Source organism: Hyla sarda, chromosome 2, assembly GCF_029499605.1.
Source record: "Hyla sarda isolate aHylSar1 chromosome 2, aHylSar1.hap1, whole genome shotgun sequence".
Classification (NCBI taxonomy): domain Eukaryota; kingdom Metazoa; phylum Chordata; class Amphibia; order Anura; family Hylidae; genus Hyla; species Hyla sarda.
In genome coordinates, this window is record NC_079190.1 from 64,589,531 (window position 1) to 64,607,289 (window position 17,759).

At 44.5% G+C, this 17,759-nt stretch overlaps 1 protein-coding gene across 3 annotated transcripts in view; it reads right to left on the reverse strand.

Annotated features, from left to right (window-relative positions):
- The window catches only part of SMAD9 (SMAD family member 9), a 66,581-nt gene that overhangs the window by 26,307 nt on the left and 22,515 nt on the right, over positions 1-17,759 (reverse strand). For 2 of the 3 annotated variants that reach the window (XM_056561937.1, XM_056561939.1), the window contains exon 2: positions 4,446-4,999. In XM_056561937.1, coding sequence (XP_056417912.1) covers positions 4,446-4,857 — 412 coding nt within the window. In that variant the 5' untranslated portion in view covers positions 4,858-4,999. Of the gene's footprint in view, positions 1-4,445; positions 5,000-11,282; positions 11,375-17,759 lie in introns of those variants that run through there. The other variant, XM_056561938.1, reaches the window with a different exon arrangement.

Here is a 17,759-nt window from a genome sequence, read left to right on the forward strand (position 1 = left end):
TGTTCACACGTTACAGTACCGCAACTAACTACTGTGTACGTTTTTGCTGTGAATGGCCAAAATCGAGGTAAAACATTGCACATTTTACAGCGAGTTACTTCATTGGCATAATTGAGAAAAACACACACACTGTGTGATGATTCTGAGGATGTGGAATCACTGTGGGTAGAATTACAAAAGGAGGGAAATACTGAAAAAATAATATTTGGTGTAATCTACAGACCCCCTAATATCACTGAAGAGATAGAAGGTCAGCTGTATAAACAAATAGAGAGGGCCGCCCGGGCAGGTACAGTGGTAATAATGGGAGATTTTAACTATCCAGATATAGATTGGGGCCGGGGGTTGGCTAAAACTACAAAGGGGAGAAAATTCCTAAATTTATTGCAGGATAATTTTATGGGCCAGTTTGTGGAGGACCCAACAAGAAGTGATGCCTTGTTGGATCTGATCATTTCCAACAACGCAGAGCTGGTTGGTAATGTAACTGTGCGGGAAAACCTTGGTAATAGCGACCACAATATAGTTACTTTTGACTTAAAATGTAGAAAACAAAGACAGATGGGGAAGGCAAAAACATATAACTTTAAAAAGGCAAACTTCTCTGGGCTGAGGGCTGCACTACAGGACATAGACTGGGGGGAGGTGCTCTCAAATACTGATACAGAAGGTAAATGGGACATCTTTAAATCAACTCTAAATAACTATACATCTAAATATATACCAAAGGGGAACAAATATAAACGATTAAAACTAAATCCTACATGGCTGACAAATGAGGTTAAAAGAGCAATAAACAACAAAAAAATAGCCTTCAAAAAATACAAATCTGATGGGTCAGCTATAACATTTAAACAGTACAAGGAGCTTAATAAAATCTGTAAAAATGTAATAAAAACAGCAAAAATTCAAAATGAGAGACAGGTGGCCGAAGAAAGCAAAACTAATCCTAAATATTTTTTTAGATATATAAATACAAAAAAACCAAGGGCAGAGCATGTAGGACCCCTTAATAATGATAATGGGGAGGTTGTCACGTGCGATCAAGAGAAGGCGGAGCTACTGAATGGGTTCTTTAGTTCTGTATATACTATGGAAGAAGGAGCTGACATTGGCCAGGTCAGTGCTGGTAACACATCATATAATGTATTGAACTGGCTTAATGTAGAGATGGTACAAGGTAAGTTAAGTAAAGTAAATGTAAGCAAATCTCCAGGGCCGGATGGACTACACCCAAGAGTTCTTAGAGAGGTAAGTTCAGTAATATCTGTACCCTTGTTCATGATATTTAGAGATTCTCTGGTGTCTGGTATTGTGCCAAGGGACTGGCGCAAGGCGAATGTGGTACCAATCTTCAAGAAGGGCTCTAGGTCTTCGCCAGGCAATTATAGACCGGTAAGTCTAACGTGCATTGTGGGTAAATTGTTTGAAGGACTTATAAGGGATTACATACAGGAATACATAGGGGATAATAGTATTATAAGTGATAGCCAGCATGGGTTTACTAAGGATAGAAGTTGTCAAACCAATCTAATTTGCTTTTATGAAGAGGTGAGTAGAAGCCTTGACAGAGGAATGGCTGTGGATATAGTGTTTCTGGATTTTGCTAAAGCATTTGATACTGTCCCTCACAGACATCTGACAGGTAAGTTAAGGTCCTTGGGCTTGGAAACTTTAGTTTGTAACTGGATTGAACACTGGCTCATGGATCGTACCCAGAGAGTGGTGGTAAATGATTCGTACTCTGATTGGTCCCCGGTTATTAGTGGTGTACCCCAAGGTTCAGTACTGGGCCCGCTGCTGTTTAATTTATTTATCAATGATATAGAGGATGGTATTAACAGCTCTGTTTCTATCTTTGCAGATGACACCAAGCTTTGTAGCACGGTACAGTCTATAGAGGATGTGCATAAGTTACAAGATGACTTGGATAGACTAAGTGTCTGGGCATCCACTTGGCAAATGAGGTTCAATGTGGATAAATGTAAAGTTATGCATCTGGGTACTAATAACCTGCATGCGTCGTATGTCTTAGGGGGGATTAAACTGTCAGAGTCACTGGTAGAGAAGGATCTGGGTGTACTTGTAGATCACAGACTACAGAATAGCATGCAATGTCAGGCTGCTGCTTCCAAAGCCGGCAGGATATTGTCATGTATCAAAAGAGGCATGGACTCGAGGGGCAGGGACATAATACTCCCCCTTTATAAAGCGTTGGTACGGCCTCACCTGGAATATGCTGTTCAGTTTTGGTCGCCTGTTCATAAAAGGGACACTGCGGAGTTGGAAAGGGTGCAGAGACGCGCGACTAAACTAATATGGGGCATGGAACATCTTAGCTATGAGGAGCGATTAAAGTAGTTACAATTGTTTAGTCTTGAGAAGAGACGTTTAAGGGGGGATATGATAAACGTATATAAGTATATAAATGGCCCATACAAAAAATATGGAGAAAAACTGTTCCAGGTTAAACCCCCCCAAAGGACGAGGGGGCACTCCCTCCGTCTGGAGAAGAAAAGGTTTAGTCTAAAGGGGCGACACGCCTTCTTTACCGTGAGGACTGTGAATTTATGGAACGGTCTACCTCAGGAACTGGTCACAGCAGGAACAATTAACAGCTTTAAAGCAGGGTTAGATACATTCCTGGAACAAAATAACATTAATGCTTATGCAGAATTATAAAACTATATCCCTTTCCCTTATCCCCTTACATCCTTCCCTTCAATCCCCTGGTTGGACTTGATGGACGTATGTCTTTTTTCAACCATACTAACTATGTAACTATGTAACTATGTAACTGTAATTTGGTGCAGTACTGCAATGTGTAAACACAACCTAAATGGTAATTTCATCTTGATCTACCAATAAGTATAATAGAAAGAAAAGGCATACCAATATAATTCCAGTACAGTGACCCCCCGACCTACGATGGCCCCGACATACGATAATTTCAACATACGATTGTCTCTCAGAGGCCATCGCATGTTGAAGGCAGCATCAACATACGATGCTTTTGTATGTCGAGGCCATCGCATAAACGGCTATCCGGCAGCACAGACTGCTTCAGCTGCGGCCGGATAGCCGTTTAAGGTGCCGACGATCCCAGGCAGCAGAGATGGTCCGGAGTGGCGGGGACAACCCGGGGACGCAGCGACAGCGATGGAGGGTGACATCCAGGGCAGCGGTGACGGTCCAGAGCGTCGGGGAAAGGTGAGTATAACTTCCTATACTTTACATAGCACGGATCCCTCAACATGCGATGGTTTCAACTAACGATGGTTCATTTGGAACGAATTACCATCGTATGTTGAGGGACCACTGTACTTTATCCTTCAGATGTGGCTTGTATTATAGGTACAAGATGGACTCTTAGAAGTTGAAGCTTAAATATGTTTTCCAAGACTTTGGGATTGAAGGTCTAAAGGTAAGTTTTCAATACTGAATCACTGAGAGTCCTGGCACCCACACAGATCAGCTGATCAACAGAAGGGGATGCATCACCTTCATTGTCTACCGGGTACAAAACCACACATTATGTAATGGAAGGAGTTGTAAATTTGCAACAGCTGAGGGGACGCTGGTTGGGAAGCACTGAATTAGGGTAGGGCATCACATTGCAGATGGGCTGAAGATTTTCTGCAGCAGAAAATTTGCCAAAGGCAGAAGAGGATCCAGCAGAAAAGGCAAAGTTTAAAAAGTACCTGTTATCAAACCATATTTTCGAAACTAACTCAGATTATATTCCCTAACTACTCCTAATACCCCTCCTGCCCTAAAAAAGAATTTTTCCAAGATTTAAAAAGCTCTGTATCATACCTTTCCCCTTGCTCACATTGTGTGAGCTCCCGGCAGGAGAAAGTGGGCGTTCCCCGGCAGGCGCAATGTCACTGAAACCTGTGAGAGCTGTGCTTTACCATGCCCCGCACGCACTTCCTGAGTTTGGTCTCCTTTCAGGCCGGGAGGAGACAACACTGTTTGACTTGTGCAGAGAACAGAACAGAGCCACCTAGCGCCCGTTTTTTCAATCAAATTAAAGTGTGTTATAATTACATAAGGAACCATATATTAAAAGTTTAGTTTGGTCACAGGTATTCTTTAACAACTTCCTTGGTATTTCCCCTTCCAGCTAGATCATCTTCTGCCTTTGGCACATTTTCTGCTGCAGAAAATCTGCACAGTATCTGCATTTCGTGTCCTACTCTCATGCAGTGCCTGGTAATGCAGCTTGATAAAGCTTAGTCCTATTTAAATTGATGGAACTCGGCTGCAATACCAGGGGTCTTTTCAGTCAGCCAATCAGTGGAGGTGCCTGGAGATGCCATGCCCCCCCCCCCCCCCCCCCCACACACACACACACACACAATTTATATCCTATCAATAACAAAGGCTCAGACAACATCTTACTTTAAATGTACATGTTTCTTTAAACAAGTGAAATTTTTTACCTGGTGTTTCCACTCTACGGTAATGGTAAGGATTTATACATACATCCTTCTGTTTTGAGCCAAAAGGGAACTCGCAGCATTCAAGTGGTTTTAACTCATGATGTGACTGAAGATCGGGCCACCTCCAGACCCTGCAGTAGATGACATGTGGTAGACCCTTGCGATGTGACACCTGAAGTCTCCCGTCTAGTGAACGTGGGATAGTGATGCATTTACTTGGCTGTCCTGGTGAACTTAGTGCCTTCTCTAGCTCCTCCATGGCACCTTTCTTCTTCTTCAGTTTCTTCACCAGTGAATCCACTGCTTTTTCCGCCCATTTTTCCTCCTCATCTCCTTGCTTCCAGCCGAGCAGCCGCTTAACAGCAGGGCTAGTGAAGGAGAAGAGGGAACTGATAGGGGTGCTGGGGTGCATAAGAGTTGACAATGTCAATCAACTCTGTCCTGAATAAAGGATATAATGGGGTTTCCCACCGCTCCTTTATATGCGTAGTCTTGTCTTCTATCTGTAGAAGCTTATAGCAGCTATAGAAAGATCGTGAATTTCCCAGTCAATTCTGTTATGGAAAAAAAACACAGGCAAATGTAAGAAATAAAAACTTATAACCACACACATGCAAACCACTAGTTCACAAGACAGGGTTCCAGGGCTGTGGAGTCGGTAGATAAATGTTCCGACTCCGGAGTTTTCTGTACTTCCAACTCCGACTCCCCGACTCCTCTGTATTAATATGCGAATGTATTTTATACATTCCTTGAAGGAAAGAAAGGTAACATACCTGTCATTACCACAGGACTACTGAATGGGAAGCCAACAGTCTACTGTACTGAACAGTTTGTGTGCTGATCTGCTGCTGAAGATAGGGCAGTGGGAGGATCAAGGAAGGGGCACTTATTATAAAACATGATTTCCCTAGTAGAATCCCGTAGTCATGTTTAAAGTTTAAAGGGGTACTCCGCCCCTAGACATCTTATCCCCTATCCAAAGGATAGGGGATAAGATGTCAGATCACCAGAGTCCCGCTGCTGGGGACCCCCGGGATCGCCACTGCGGCACCGCGCTTTCATTACTACACAGAGCGAGTTCGGGGGACGGATACAGAGTGATACAGTGGACGGAGCAGCGTAATGTCATAGCTCCGCCCCTCGTGACATCACGGCCCGTCCCCTTAATGCAAGTCTATGGCAGGGGGCGTGACAACCGTCACGCCCCCTCCCATAGACTTGTATTGAGGGGGCTGGCTGTGACATCACGAGGGGCAGAGCCATGACGTAACGATGCTCCAGCCCCTGTATCGCCCGTTATTACGTACAGAGCAAACTCGCTCTGTGCAGTAATGATAGCGCGGTGCCGCAGCGGCAATCCCGGGGGTCCCCAGCAGTGGATCTGCAGCGATCTGCAGCGATCTGACATCTTATCCCCTATCCTTTGGATAGGGGATAAGATGTCTAGGTGCGGAGTACCCCTTTAAGCTAACAATCGAGTTTACAAGTTTTTATAGCCTTAGCTGAATGGCAGCAGTTTTTCCAATGGTTTACAGCTTCAGTCTTAAACTATTGACCCTCCATTCCCTTCACTTATACAAGTGTCTCTAGTCCTGCAAAAAACATATTTACTTAATCCCTTATCAGTGAGAGGCTAGGTTACCCATGGGTTCCCTGTAACAGCAGAACACAACACTATGGAAAGTATAAGTATTGCCGCTCCTAATTGTGCGTTGCGTGCCATATAGTAAAGCACATGAAAAGCATGCTTCTTCACGGTCACTTAACGTGTTCGTTTTGCGGTTACGTGAGGCACTACATGCAGTGCTCTTTATTCTTAAAGTAGAGAAGTCATTAATTATAACTTTTTGTGAATTGGGACATTTAAACTTGCTTTTTTTTATTTTTTATTATTCCAATCTAAATTTAGTAGGAGTCGGAGTCGGTGCATTGTTTGCCGACTCCGACTCCAGGTACCCAAAATTTCGTCCGATTCCGACTCCTCGACTCCGACTCCACAGCCCTGCAGGGTTCTATGAATCCCATAAAACAGAGTCAACAGAACTGCAACATTGCTACTAGAATCTCGTTGTTTTGTACTGATGGCTATTGGAAGCCTTGCCGGGGGAAAGTTACTAAGAACGGCATCTCACATGCTGGTCTTCAAGAGGTACTCCACTAGGTAGCTTTCTAAATGCTGTTTTTGTGCTGGGGAATTTATGTAGAAGCTCATCTGAGGCTGCCCAAGTGCCCTCAATAAAAACTATGCCAGCTCAAAGCTGGTGTAGATTTTGGTTACTATTTACACCTGTTTGCTGGCATAAACTATAGTAAATGTATCTCATGTGTGACACCCCACTCCTTTACGTGATGTCACGTCCACTTTTTGGCACGCCCTGAACACTTGGCAAGCTTGGCTCAAAATGTCAAATAGTCAAAAAATATTTGCGCTAAATGGGTGTTTGCATACAATTTTATACAAGCTTTTGAAGTATACACCAGGCACACTAGCCATCTCACACCACCTTAGGCTATGTTCACACTGCATAAAATTTACCAAGGTATTTTATTTTACTTATGCATTTTCGGCTGTACTTGGCCAAAAAAAACAGACATGAACAGGTCCTTATTTTGATGATTATGGACAAATAGGCACACGTAAAATAAAATGCTTTTACACCGTGTGAACTGAGCCTTAGGGTTTTTTCAAGCATTCAGGTTTTTAGATGCAGGTTTTAAATCCAAGACTGGAGTTTAAATCCAGTAATTCCTTTACACATGCCCTTCATTTATGATCCATTACTAGCTTTAGCTTCAAATACTGCACAAAAAACTGAACATGGAAACACAGCTTATTGTCTGACCATCAAAAAATAATATTGGCTACAGTACTAACTATACGTCAGCTTGGTGTACACTTGGCATAACTGAGATACAAAGTAATACAAGTATTTTGTGCCCCAGCTGACCACTAATGCTTTGGCAGGATGGCCGTGTTCACATTACACATATACGTGTTTACATGGCCTGAATGACAGCTCGTAATCAGTTCTGTCACCAGATGACTGAGCAATCCCCAGACTGAAAATAATTCTTGGTGACTATTTGGAGCCCGCAGTCCAAATTATTTTCACACAACATGGTCTGCAAGAACTTACAGCATCTGTGTCATGAAATATTTTATATATAGGGAGAGAGAGAGAGAGAGAGAGAGAGAGAGAGAGAGGGAAAGAGAGAGAGAGAGAGAGGGAAAGAGAGAGAGAGAGAGAGAGAGAAAGAGAGAGAGACATCCATGCAAAAAAATGCAAGTCTGACAGCATCACAAAAAACATTTAAGAACTTGCACATTATTCGGATACATTATATAACTATGGAGTAAATAAACATGTAAGTTTTTCTTAATTTTTTTGATACTGTCAGACTTTTTTTCTTCTTAGATTCCACTGTCAGGATTTTGGATTACTGTCTCACTTGCTTTGCATCTTTTTGCCTGTTTCCCATTAAAGGGGTTGGTAGCCCAGTTTTGTGCTGTTGGACTGTTCTTTTCATTGTTTATGTCACAGAGACATGACATAAACTTTTTATTGCTTTGGGTCTGAGTCTTCAGACCCCGGCCAATCAGTAGAATGAGCCAGGAGAGCTGAACACTCAGACCCTGACTGATCAGCAGAACTAGACAGGAAAGCTGAATACTCAGACCATGACCGATCAGTAGAATGAGAAGAGAGATCTGAACACTCAGACCCCGACCAATCAGTAAAGCAAGACTGGAGAGATGAACACTCAGACCCCGACCAATCAACAGAAACAGACAGGAGAGATGAACACTCAGACCCCGACAAATCAGTAGAACCAGACAAGAGAGATGAACACTCAGACCCTGATCTATCAATAAAATGAGATGAGAGAGTGGATGAGAGTTTGTACCCTGTTAGCCTTAGAAATGTAGTGGAGCTGAACACTCTGACCCTGACTGATCAGTAGAACAAACTGGGAGAGCTCAACACTCAGACCCTGACCAACCTAAACTTTTGATATGTCATTATGACATATCAAAAGTTTATTTTCCTGACAGTGCCCACTGATAGAGGTCCAATCAGCTCTTCTAACATATCTGCTTTAGCAAATACTTGTGGGGCAACTTTATATTGCTCCTATAATAATCTTCCTGGAAATGTATGAAAAAATGGACAAATGGTGTTGTTTATCTCTTTCGCAATAGGGTGGGTCTCCACATACTTTGCCTTGCAGCATTGGGGTGCTAGGGTTACCACCAAGGACAATATCTGCAAGGATTTTGTATTTTTTCGCTGTGTTTGTGCGAATTTCCTCCTGGTACTCTGGTTTCTTAATGAACTGATAGGTGAATTTAGATTGTGAGCCCCAAAGGGGTCTGGCACTTATTTGAGTGATGATAAAGCACTGCGGAATATGTTGGTGTTACATAAATAAAGAGTTATAGATGGCCCGCTGAAAAGGACAATGGTGAACTGACTGCATTTTGGAGCAGTTTCCTCTGTAACAAAGGTTATGGTGGGGGGGGGGGGGTTAGGGGGGGGGTGGGTTAGGGTGGGGCAGTGTGGTGCCAACAATCCACTGCGCGCCAGGGTATTCATATACAGGGTAGCAACCTTAATATATTCCCTGGATAATGTAAAAGCCAGGTTATGACTCAAAAAGTCCAGGTAATATATTGTTTGCACAATGGAGCATCTGGTAACATAATAATAAAGATACATGTTTTGGTGAATCTCGTCGACCCCAGCCATAGATCATGGCCAGTATCCACAGACCTCATTTCTGTTCAGAGGATTGTGTCAGATTTTCATAAACCAATCCAGCTATTAATCTGGGGAGGACATCTTTATAACATCCCATCACATCACACGTCTGGAGGATATACATTTTTTCAGAAGTATATGTTGAGAAGAACAGTCATTACAGGGAAGGAACAGAGGTCACTGACAATAACTCTGAGTCAAAGTCCTGGTTCTGTAATCCAAGAAATCAATAGAAATGCAAGGTTCAATACTGGGGAGGATTGGGTGTAGACCGGTAGAACAAGAATGGGTCAAAGCATACAACATAAAAGCAGCTGGTACGTGCAGAAGCCTTAACTAGAAGTTGTAATTGGAGTAACCAGACGATCTTTATGGAATGTGCTAGATAACTTGTGGAAATTATACAGTTTTTACATTTTCTGTATGTAATCGGCATCAAGGGATATATATTCTTTTGGCAGACTTGGGGGCCTGTGTTGCCAGGGTAACCAATTAGCATCTATAGGCGCCAATGGGCTGACAAAGAGAATCCCACTTGGCAAAGACTTGTTTGTCGAGTTGAAACATTGCTAATTTGCTAATTTGTAACATGCTTTTTTATTTGCATATCCCATTTAGACACTATCTTTGGAGTCACAGCCTTGGAGGTCGTGGACCTTTGATAACCATCTGATACTGATAACCATCTGATAGTACCGTAGATAAGTTTCTACGAATGCTGCTAGGTATTATGCATTTTTGAGGGATATTCCTCTGGCAGACTTGAGAGCTTGTTTTGCCATGGTTACCCATCAGCACTCGTGGGCACCAATTGGCTGACAAAGAGAATCCCATCCCTCTGTCAAGCTGCAGTTGCTTAGTACTGAACAGCCAGGATCAGAGATTTCTCAGATCTCAGCCATTACAGCATGTGTCTAGTAGGCAAAGGCAGCCATGCTCCGGAATTGAGGTACAGCAACAAGAGCAACAGGGTGTATCAGGATTATGACTATGGCAGCAGGAAGACCACAATTAGAATGTAATAATATGGCAAAATGAAGGTTAGGAACCTCAAACTAATGCTAAAGAATCTACAAGCCTGCCGTGCAATGGCTAATGTTACTGTTCATGAGTCCGCCATCACGGACATTCTAAATACAAATTAGAGTATTAAAGGTTGGCAGTCTAAAAATGTGCCAGATTTATCAAACTATATCATGCTGTCTGCTAAATCTGTTGCATTCTTAGACTGTCTAGTCTAAGTTAAGACCATCTAGTCTAAGTTTACACCAACTAGAGTTTAGACCAACTTGGTTATTATTACTGTGGAACTGCATGGTCACGCTGAGTCCTCTGGAGCAGCAGCTGCACTAGTTCTCTGCTCTGGTTAATACCAGCTTTACTATACTTCACCCCTTAATGACATGCGCCGTAAATGTATGGCGCTGCATAGCGTCACTTCCACACAGCGCCGTACATTTATGGCGCAGCTGTGACGCGAGCGCAGGAGCTGCGCTCACTTACTTTGCGGCGGGTCCTGGCAGCTGTCAGCAGTCGCGGACCTGCTGGTAATGGCAGACATCAGTGATCGTGCTGATGTCTCCCATTAACCCCTCAGATCTAGTGATCTATACAGATCACGGTATCTGCGGTAGTGCGGCACTTCAAATGGCTGATCTGATCGTCCGCGGTACCGCGGACTTGCTCACAAGACTATGAGCAAGTCCGCATCCATTAAAATAGCATTCAGGATTCACTAACTTCCCGACACCAATGTATACAAGAATAAACAGTAAGAACTAGTAAAGACCAGGAAAGACTAAAGAAAAAAAATTGGACTTTAGGCTGCGCATAGGAGTACCACCATAAAAACACACAAGGAAACTATAAAGTAAGAATGCAAAAAAGCCAAGCCCCAGATTCTCATGTTTTCAGCATTATATAGTAGAAATTACCAACTACTAAAATTCCATAAAAACTGAAAAAATGTATTTAACACTCAGTGATAAATGTCGGGTAACATTTTTGGATGGCAAAAATGTTACATTTAAAAGTGCCCAGGGTGCCAGTATAACATAAAAAAACCTGCACTCACCTGGCATCAATCCCACATCACCACTGTTTCCACAGTGCTGGTCCCACTATCAGTGCTTCCTCTTCTCCGTCCCAAAACACTGATGAAATCGGTCAGCCACTGGCTGGGGGAGATATGTCAAAACCTGTCTAGAGGAAAAGTTCCTGAGTTGCCCATAGCAACCAATCAGATCGCTTCTTTCATTTTTTTTGAAAAGGCCTCTGAAAAATATAAAAAGCGATCTGATTGGTTGCTATGGGCAACTCAGCAACTTTTCCTCTTGACAGGTTTTGATAAATCTCCCCCAATGTGTCACTTAGATATTGAAACAACATGTTCTTCATTTCAAATCTGTTTCTATTTTCTGATGGAATTTTTTATTTTTATTTTTTTTGGGTCATTATTTGTGGGGAAAGCCTTATTCCCGAGCTTTCTACAAAACATTTAAAAGAAATGTGTCATCAGAAAATTACCTATTGTTTAAATAAGACTTTTTATGTTTAAAAAATGTCTGTCATTTTTGGTGTTTTCTTCAAAATTTTCCATTTTATTATCTATATTTTTAAATAATCCTGAAATCTTGCAGTTTTCATTCTCACCACTAGGCCTAAAGCTAAGACGTCCTGTTCTGTCTGTAATGATAAGAAGGAGGCTGCTGGTGAGGTACTGCATTACAGTAAAGTGTGACACCAGTAAATAGAGAAGACAAATAGATGAAGCTCACAGCTCAGTCTCTCCGTCCCTTTGGAATGACCTTTCCCAAGGTCACAGAGCACACTCAGTAACCTTTACCATTCATTTCAATGGGACAGGTCCTGTCTATTGTTGTCTATAGCCATAAGTTCAGCTATAAAGCATATGTAAAAATGAAATAAATAAAAAATTCCAGAAAATAGAAACAGGTTAGAAAAAAAAAAGAACAATTTACTATCTGGCTCTAATGAGTAAAAAAAATCTAGGTAATACATTCCTTTTAACAATATGCTTTACTGAAGCCTTGGGATCCGAGTAAAAAACAGATGGGAGGAGACTCATTGACTTCTATGAGAGAGTTTTCTAGGCATGCTCTGTGACGTGCAGTGATCCTTAGGTAGGGAGGGGATGGACAGGAGCTGTGTCCATCATCTACTGTGAATGGCCTGATCCCATCTCATCTATGAATTGCTATTTATTATTAGGCTTAGTGGTTAAATAAAACCGCAAGATGTAAGGATTATTTTATAACACATATAGTAAAATTGAAAATCTCAAACAATCTCTAAAAATTCTTAGAAATTTGATTTAAATGAAAACAATATGTCACTCTGATTACACTTTGCCTTTGAATTATCTTTTTAGCTTGTTACAGCAATTACAGAGGCTTTTTGGGTAAAGTATGACAAAGTTTGTATTGACAACCCTAACCCAATCCTTGCAGTTTCTTTGTCTCTGATCATTTACGCCAAATTACTAAAGCAGTTCCTGAACATCTTCCAAATCCTCAGAGAGTGCGCAGTATGCCAGGGACACACACATCACACCCACTGCCAGCCAGACGAACAGAAACTATAGCAACATTAATAGACATTCTGTAAATCTATTTGGTTAGCATCATGAAAAGAGAAGACGTGACAGCGGATCAGGAGACATCACTGACAACATTATACAAATGTTTGGCTTTGGAGAGGAACAGAGAAGAACATTGATCTCTTTTCATTCAAATAACATTTCTAGCCAGTGACATCAGTGTGAACTGGAGCAGCACACTTGTCAGTGGGAACCGGGCCAGATAGTAAAGTAGGAGCGTGCACGTCCTGTCATATCTGTATGGATAAAGCTAATACGCCAGGGAATTTTTTTTTACTGTATAGCTTGTGTTAGGGTCCTTTTATACTGGCAGACCCATGCCCGATACTAGCACAGATCTAGCAGGTAATAAGTCTTTAACTCACAACATTACCAGACACACATGCCCTGTTTACTCAGGAAGACACACGGCTGCCCAACAATAATTTATTCGGCCACAGAATCCCACCGATTAGGCGATGAACAGAGAATCAGCTGATACATTACATGGGGCAATAATCGACCTGTTCATTAGATGGTTCATACTGCATTGATCTATTGGTAGAGCCTGCTATAGACAGACCCTATCAATTTAAAGGGGTATTCCAGCTTTATACATCTTATTCCCTATCCAAAGGACCCAGGCGCTGCTTCCGAGACGGGGACATGACGTGACGTCACGGCCACACCCCCTAGTGACGTCATGCCCCTCGATTCATGTGCATGACGTCACTAGGGAGTGTGGCCGTGACGTGACGTCATGTCACTGTCTCGGAAGCAGCGCCTGGCTCCGAATCCCAGGGGCTGCACCGAGATCGTAGGGGTCCCCAGCGATCGGGACCTCTGCGATCATACATCTTACCCCCTATCCTTTGGATAGGAGATAAGATGTATAGAGCCAGCACACCCCTTTAAGATCCGGGACAACAAATCTCCTGGCCACAACAGTGCTGCGGCTAGGATATCTGACCCACTGCCCCATTAACGAAACCTGCAACATGCATGTAGATACTGCTGTCATCTGGGTGACAACCAGTATCGAAGCCAATAAAGCTTTCACAAGGGTTGTCAGATAATAACAAAAAATTGATTCAGGAGTGAGAGACAAGTCAACAGCCATGTTTGTAAGGAGAGAGAAATAATACAATGCTACAATAAATAATAAAATGCTATAAGAAATAATACAATGCTACATAAATAATACTCTATCTGTACTTAACGGAATTTAGCCAGAAACAATCAGTGGTATTTTCAGACACAAATGATGGACACAGAAAAGAATGTCTCCTGTAGTATATCTTATGCTCAGACGCGTCACTCTATAGTGGTGTGAAGACGTCATGTTCTGGTAAATGGTTAAGAAACGGTTCATTGAAGGCAAAATAGAACTGCGTACTAGAAGAACAGGAGGGGAGAGAGAAAGAAATGCAGCGTCTCCCAGACAAGTGACTTAGTCATTGTTTAGGTATTCTGCAGGATGTGACTGGCAGGTGAGTGCTCCAATGCTAGGACCGGCTGTTATCACCAAGTCCAATGTGCGTCACCGCTCTGTCATTTTCTTCTTTTATAGAAGCTTACAGGGAAGTGGCTCTGTTATTAACCACACATAGATGAAAGGAGCTTCCACTTACAGATGACTATAATTTACGTGCCTTCTGGTAATGGTTACTATGTACAGCAGTCATTCTACTTCCTTCTGGGCGATCAACAAAGTCTTTTTTGATTTATGAACCTGTTTACATTTAAAGCGCCTTGCATAAGTTTTCACCCCTCTTGGACTTTTTGCCTATATTGCTACTGCCTATATTTTTTGCCTATATTGCTACTGTTAAAACAAGATGTCTGATCGAGGGGGGCCAGCCGCTGTCTCTACCAGCTTTACACATCTAGAGATATAAATGTTGGTCCATTCTTCTTGGCAAAAAAAAAGCTGAAGCTCAGTCAGATTGGATAGAGATGTCTGTGAACAGCAGTTTTTAATTCAATTGTATTCAGGTCTGGGCTTTGACTGAGCCATGTTAGGACATTAACCCGCTTTGAGCTAAACCATTCCATTATAGCTCTGTAAGTGCTTTGGTCTCATCTGACCAGAGTACTTTCTTTCACATGTTAGGTTAACATTGCTGTTTGCATCCGACCCATTGAGCCGATTAGACCTTGAAATAGGACGGATGCAAACAACTACTGCCGGGTCCCAACGGACCCCATTCACTTGCATGGGGCCCGTCAGTGATCCGAAAATTTTACGGTAATTTTAGCGGTATCTCCCACATGGATTGTTACAAACTCCAAATGAGATTTCTTTGGTTCACTTTTAACAATGACTGTCTTCTTGCCACTCTCCCATACAGGCCAGATTTGTGTGGTACACGACTAATAGTTGTCCGGTGCGCAGATTCTCCCACCTCACCTGTAGATCTTTGCAGCTGCTCCAGAGTTAGGCTGGGTTCACATTACGGAAACCGGGTTCACATTAGCGGAAACCGGGCACTCCCGTATCCCAGCCGTATCCGACCCCTATGTAATGTATTTCAATGAGCCGACCCAGAGTGAAACGCTGACTCCGTTCGGCTCATTTTTGCCCCGTATGCGGTTTTCTCACCAGATGGTGAGAAAACCGCATACAGGGCAAAAATAAGCCGACCGGAGTCAGTATTTAAACATAATGTGAACCCAGCCTTACCATGGGCCTCTCGGTTGCCCCTTGTTTTCCTCCTAACTTCCTCCTTGTCCACCTTGTCAGTTTGGGAGGACGGCTTTGTCTTGGTAGGTGTCACGATTCAGCTTACGGGTTGTGGATCCGCTGTGTCAGCGAGGGATTGGCGTGGACCGTGCTAGTGGACCGGTTCTAAGAGGCTACTGGTTTTCACCAGAGCCCGCCGCAAAGCGGGATGGTCTTGCTGCGGCAGTAGCAACCAGGTCGTATCCACTAGCAACGGCTCTACCTCGCTGACTGCTGAGAAGGCGTGGGACAGAAGGACTAGGCAGAGGCAAGGTCAGACGTAGCAGAAGGTCGGGGCAGGCAGCAAGGTTCGTAGTCAGGATGGATAGCAGAAGTTCAGGTAACACAGGCTTTGGACACACTAAACGCTTTCACTGGCACAAGGCAACAAGATCCGGCAAGGGAGTGCAAGGGAGGAGATAAGATATAGTCTGGGAGCAGATGGAAGCCAATTAAGCTAATTGGGCCAGGCACCAATCATTGGTGCACTGGCCCTTTAAGTCTCAGAGAGCTGGCGCGCGCGCGCCCTAGAGAGCGGAGCCGCGCGCACCAGCACATGACAGCAGGGGACCGGGACGGGTAAGTGACCTGGGATGCGATTCGCGAGCGGGCGCGTCCCGCTGTGCGAATCGCATCCCCGACAGCCATGACAGTGCAGCGCTCCCGGTCAGCGGGACTGACCGGGGAGCTGCAGGGAGAAAGACGCCGTGAGCGCTCCGGGGAGGAGCGGGGACCCGGAGCGCTAGGCGTAACAGTACCCCCCCCCCCCTTAGGTCTCCCCTTTTTTTTGTCCGGTGACTGCCTCCCCTGGGATGAGGACACCGGGAAAGAATGGAGGGTTTCCTCAACGGCAGGCAGTACAGCAGGAGTAGGAATGGGGAGGGAGGGCAGAGGGTGAAGCTTGGCACGGGCAGGGAGACACAAGGACGGGAGCCATGAGGAGGCACAGAGGCTTGCCTGACGGGACTGGGAGGGGGGGAGAGGCACTTCCTGTGGCAGGCAGAGTCCCAGTACTTGATCTCCCCGGTGGCCCAATCAAGGGTGGGCGAATGAAGCCGGAGCCATGGCAGACCGAGGAGGACCTCAGAGGTACAGTTGGGGAGAACGAAGAACTCAATCTTTTCGTGGTGGGGTCCAATACGCATCAGGAGGGGTTCTGTGCGGTAATGCACGGTGCAATCCAGTCTGACTCCATTGACCGCGGAAATGTAGAGCGGCTTGACGAGACGGGTCACCGGGATGCTGAATTTATTCACAAACGACTCCAAAATAAAATTTCCAGAGGCACCAGAGTCCAAGCAGGCCACGGCTGAGAGGGAGGAGTTGGCTGAAGGAGAAATCCGCACGGGCACCGTGAGACGTGGAGAAGCAGACTTAGAGCCAAGAGACGCCACACCCACGTGAGCTGGGTGCGTGCGTGCGTTTCCCAGGCGTGGAGGACGGATAGGGCAATCCACCAAGAAATGCTCGGTACTGGCACAGTACAGACAGAGATTTTCCTCTCTACGGCGATTCCTCTCTTCCTGGGTCAGGCGAGACCGATCCACTTGCATGGCCTCCTCGGCGGGAGGCCCAGGCGTAGACTGCAAAGGATGCTGTGGGAGAGGTGCCCAGAGATCTAAGTCTTTTTCCTGGCGGAGCTCTTGGTGTCGCTCAGAAAAACGCATGTCAATGCGGGTAGCCAAATGGATGAGTTCTTGGAGGTTGGCAGGAATCTCTCGTGCGGCCAGCACATCCTTGATGCGACTGGATAGGCCTTTTTTAAAGGTCGCGCAGAGAGCCTCGTTATTCCATGATAACTCGGAAGCAAGAGTACGAAATTGGATGGCGTACTCGCCCACTGAAGAATTACCCTGGACCAGGTTCAGCAGGGCAGTCTCGGCAGAAGAAGCTCGGGCTGGCTCCTCGAAGACACTCCGGACTTCAGCGAAGAAGGACTGGACTGTGGCTGTGGCAGGATCATTGCGGTCCCAGAGCGGTGTGGCCCAAGACAAGGCCTTTCCTGAGAGAAGGCTTACTACGAACGCCACCTTAGACCGTTCTGAAGGAAACAAGTCCGACAACATCTCCATATGCAGGGAACACTGAGACAAAAATCCACGGCAGAGTTTAGAGTCCCCATCAAATTTGTCCGGCAGGGACAAGCGGAGGCTAGGAGCGGCCACTCGCTGCGGAGGAGGTGCAGGAGCTGGCGGAGGAGATGGTTGCTGCTGTAGCAGAGGCAGAAGTTG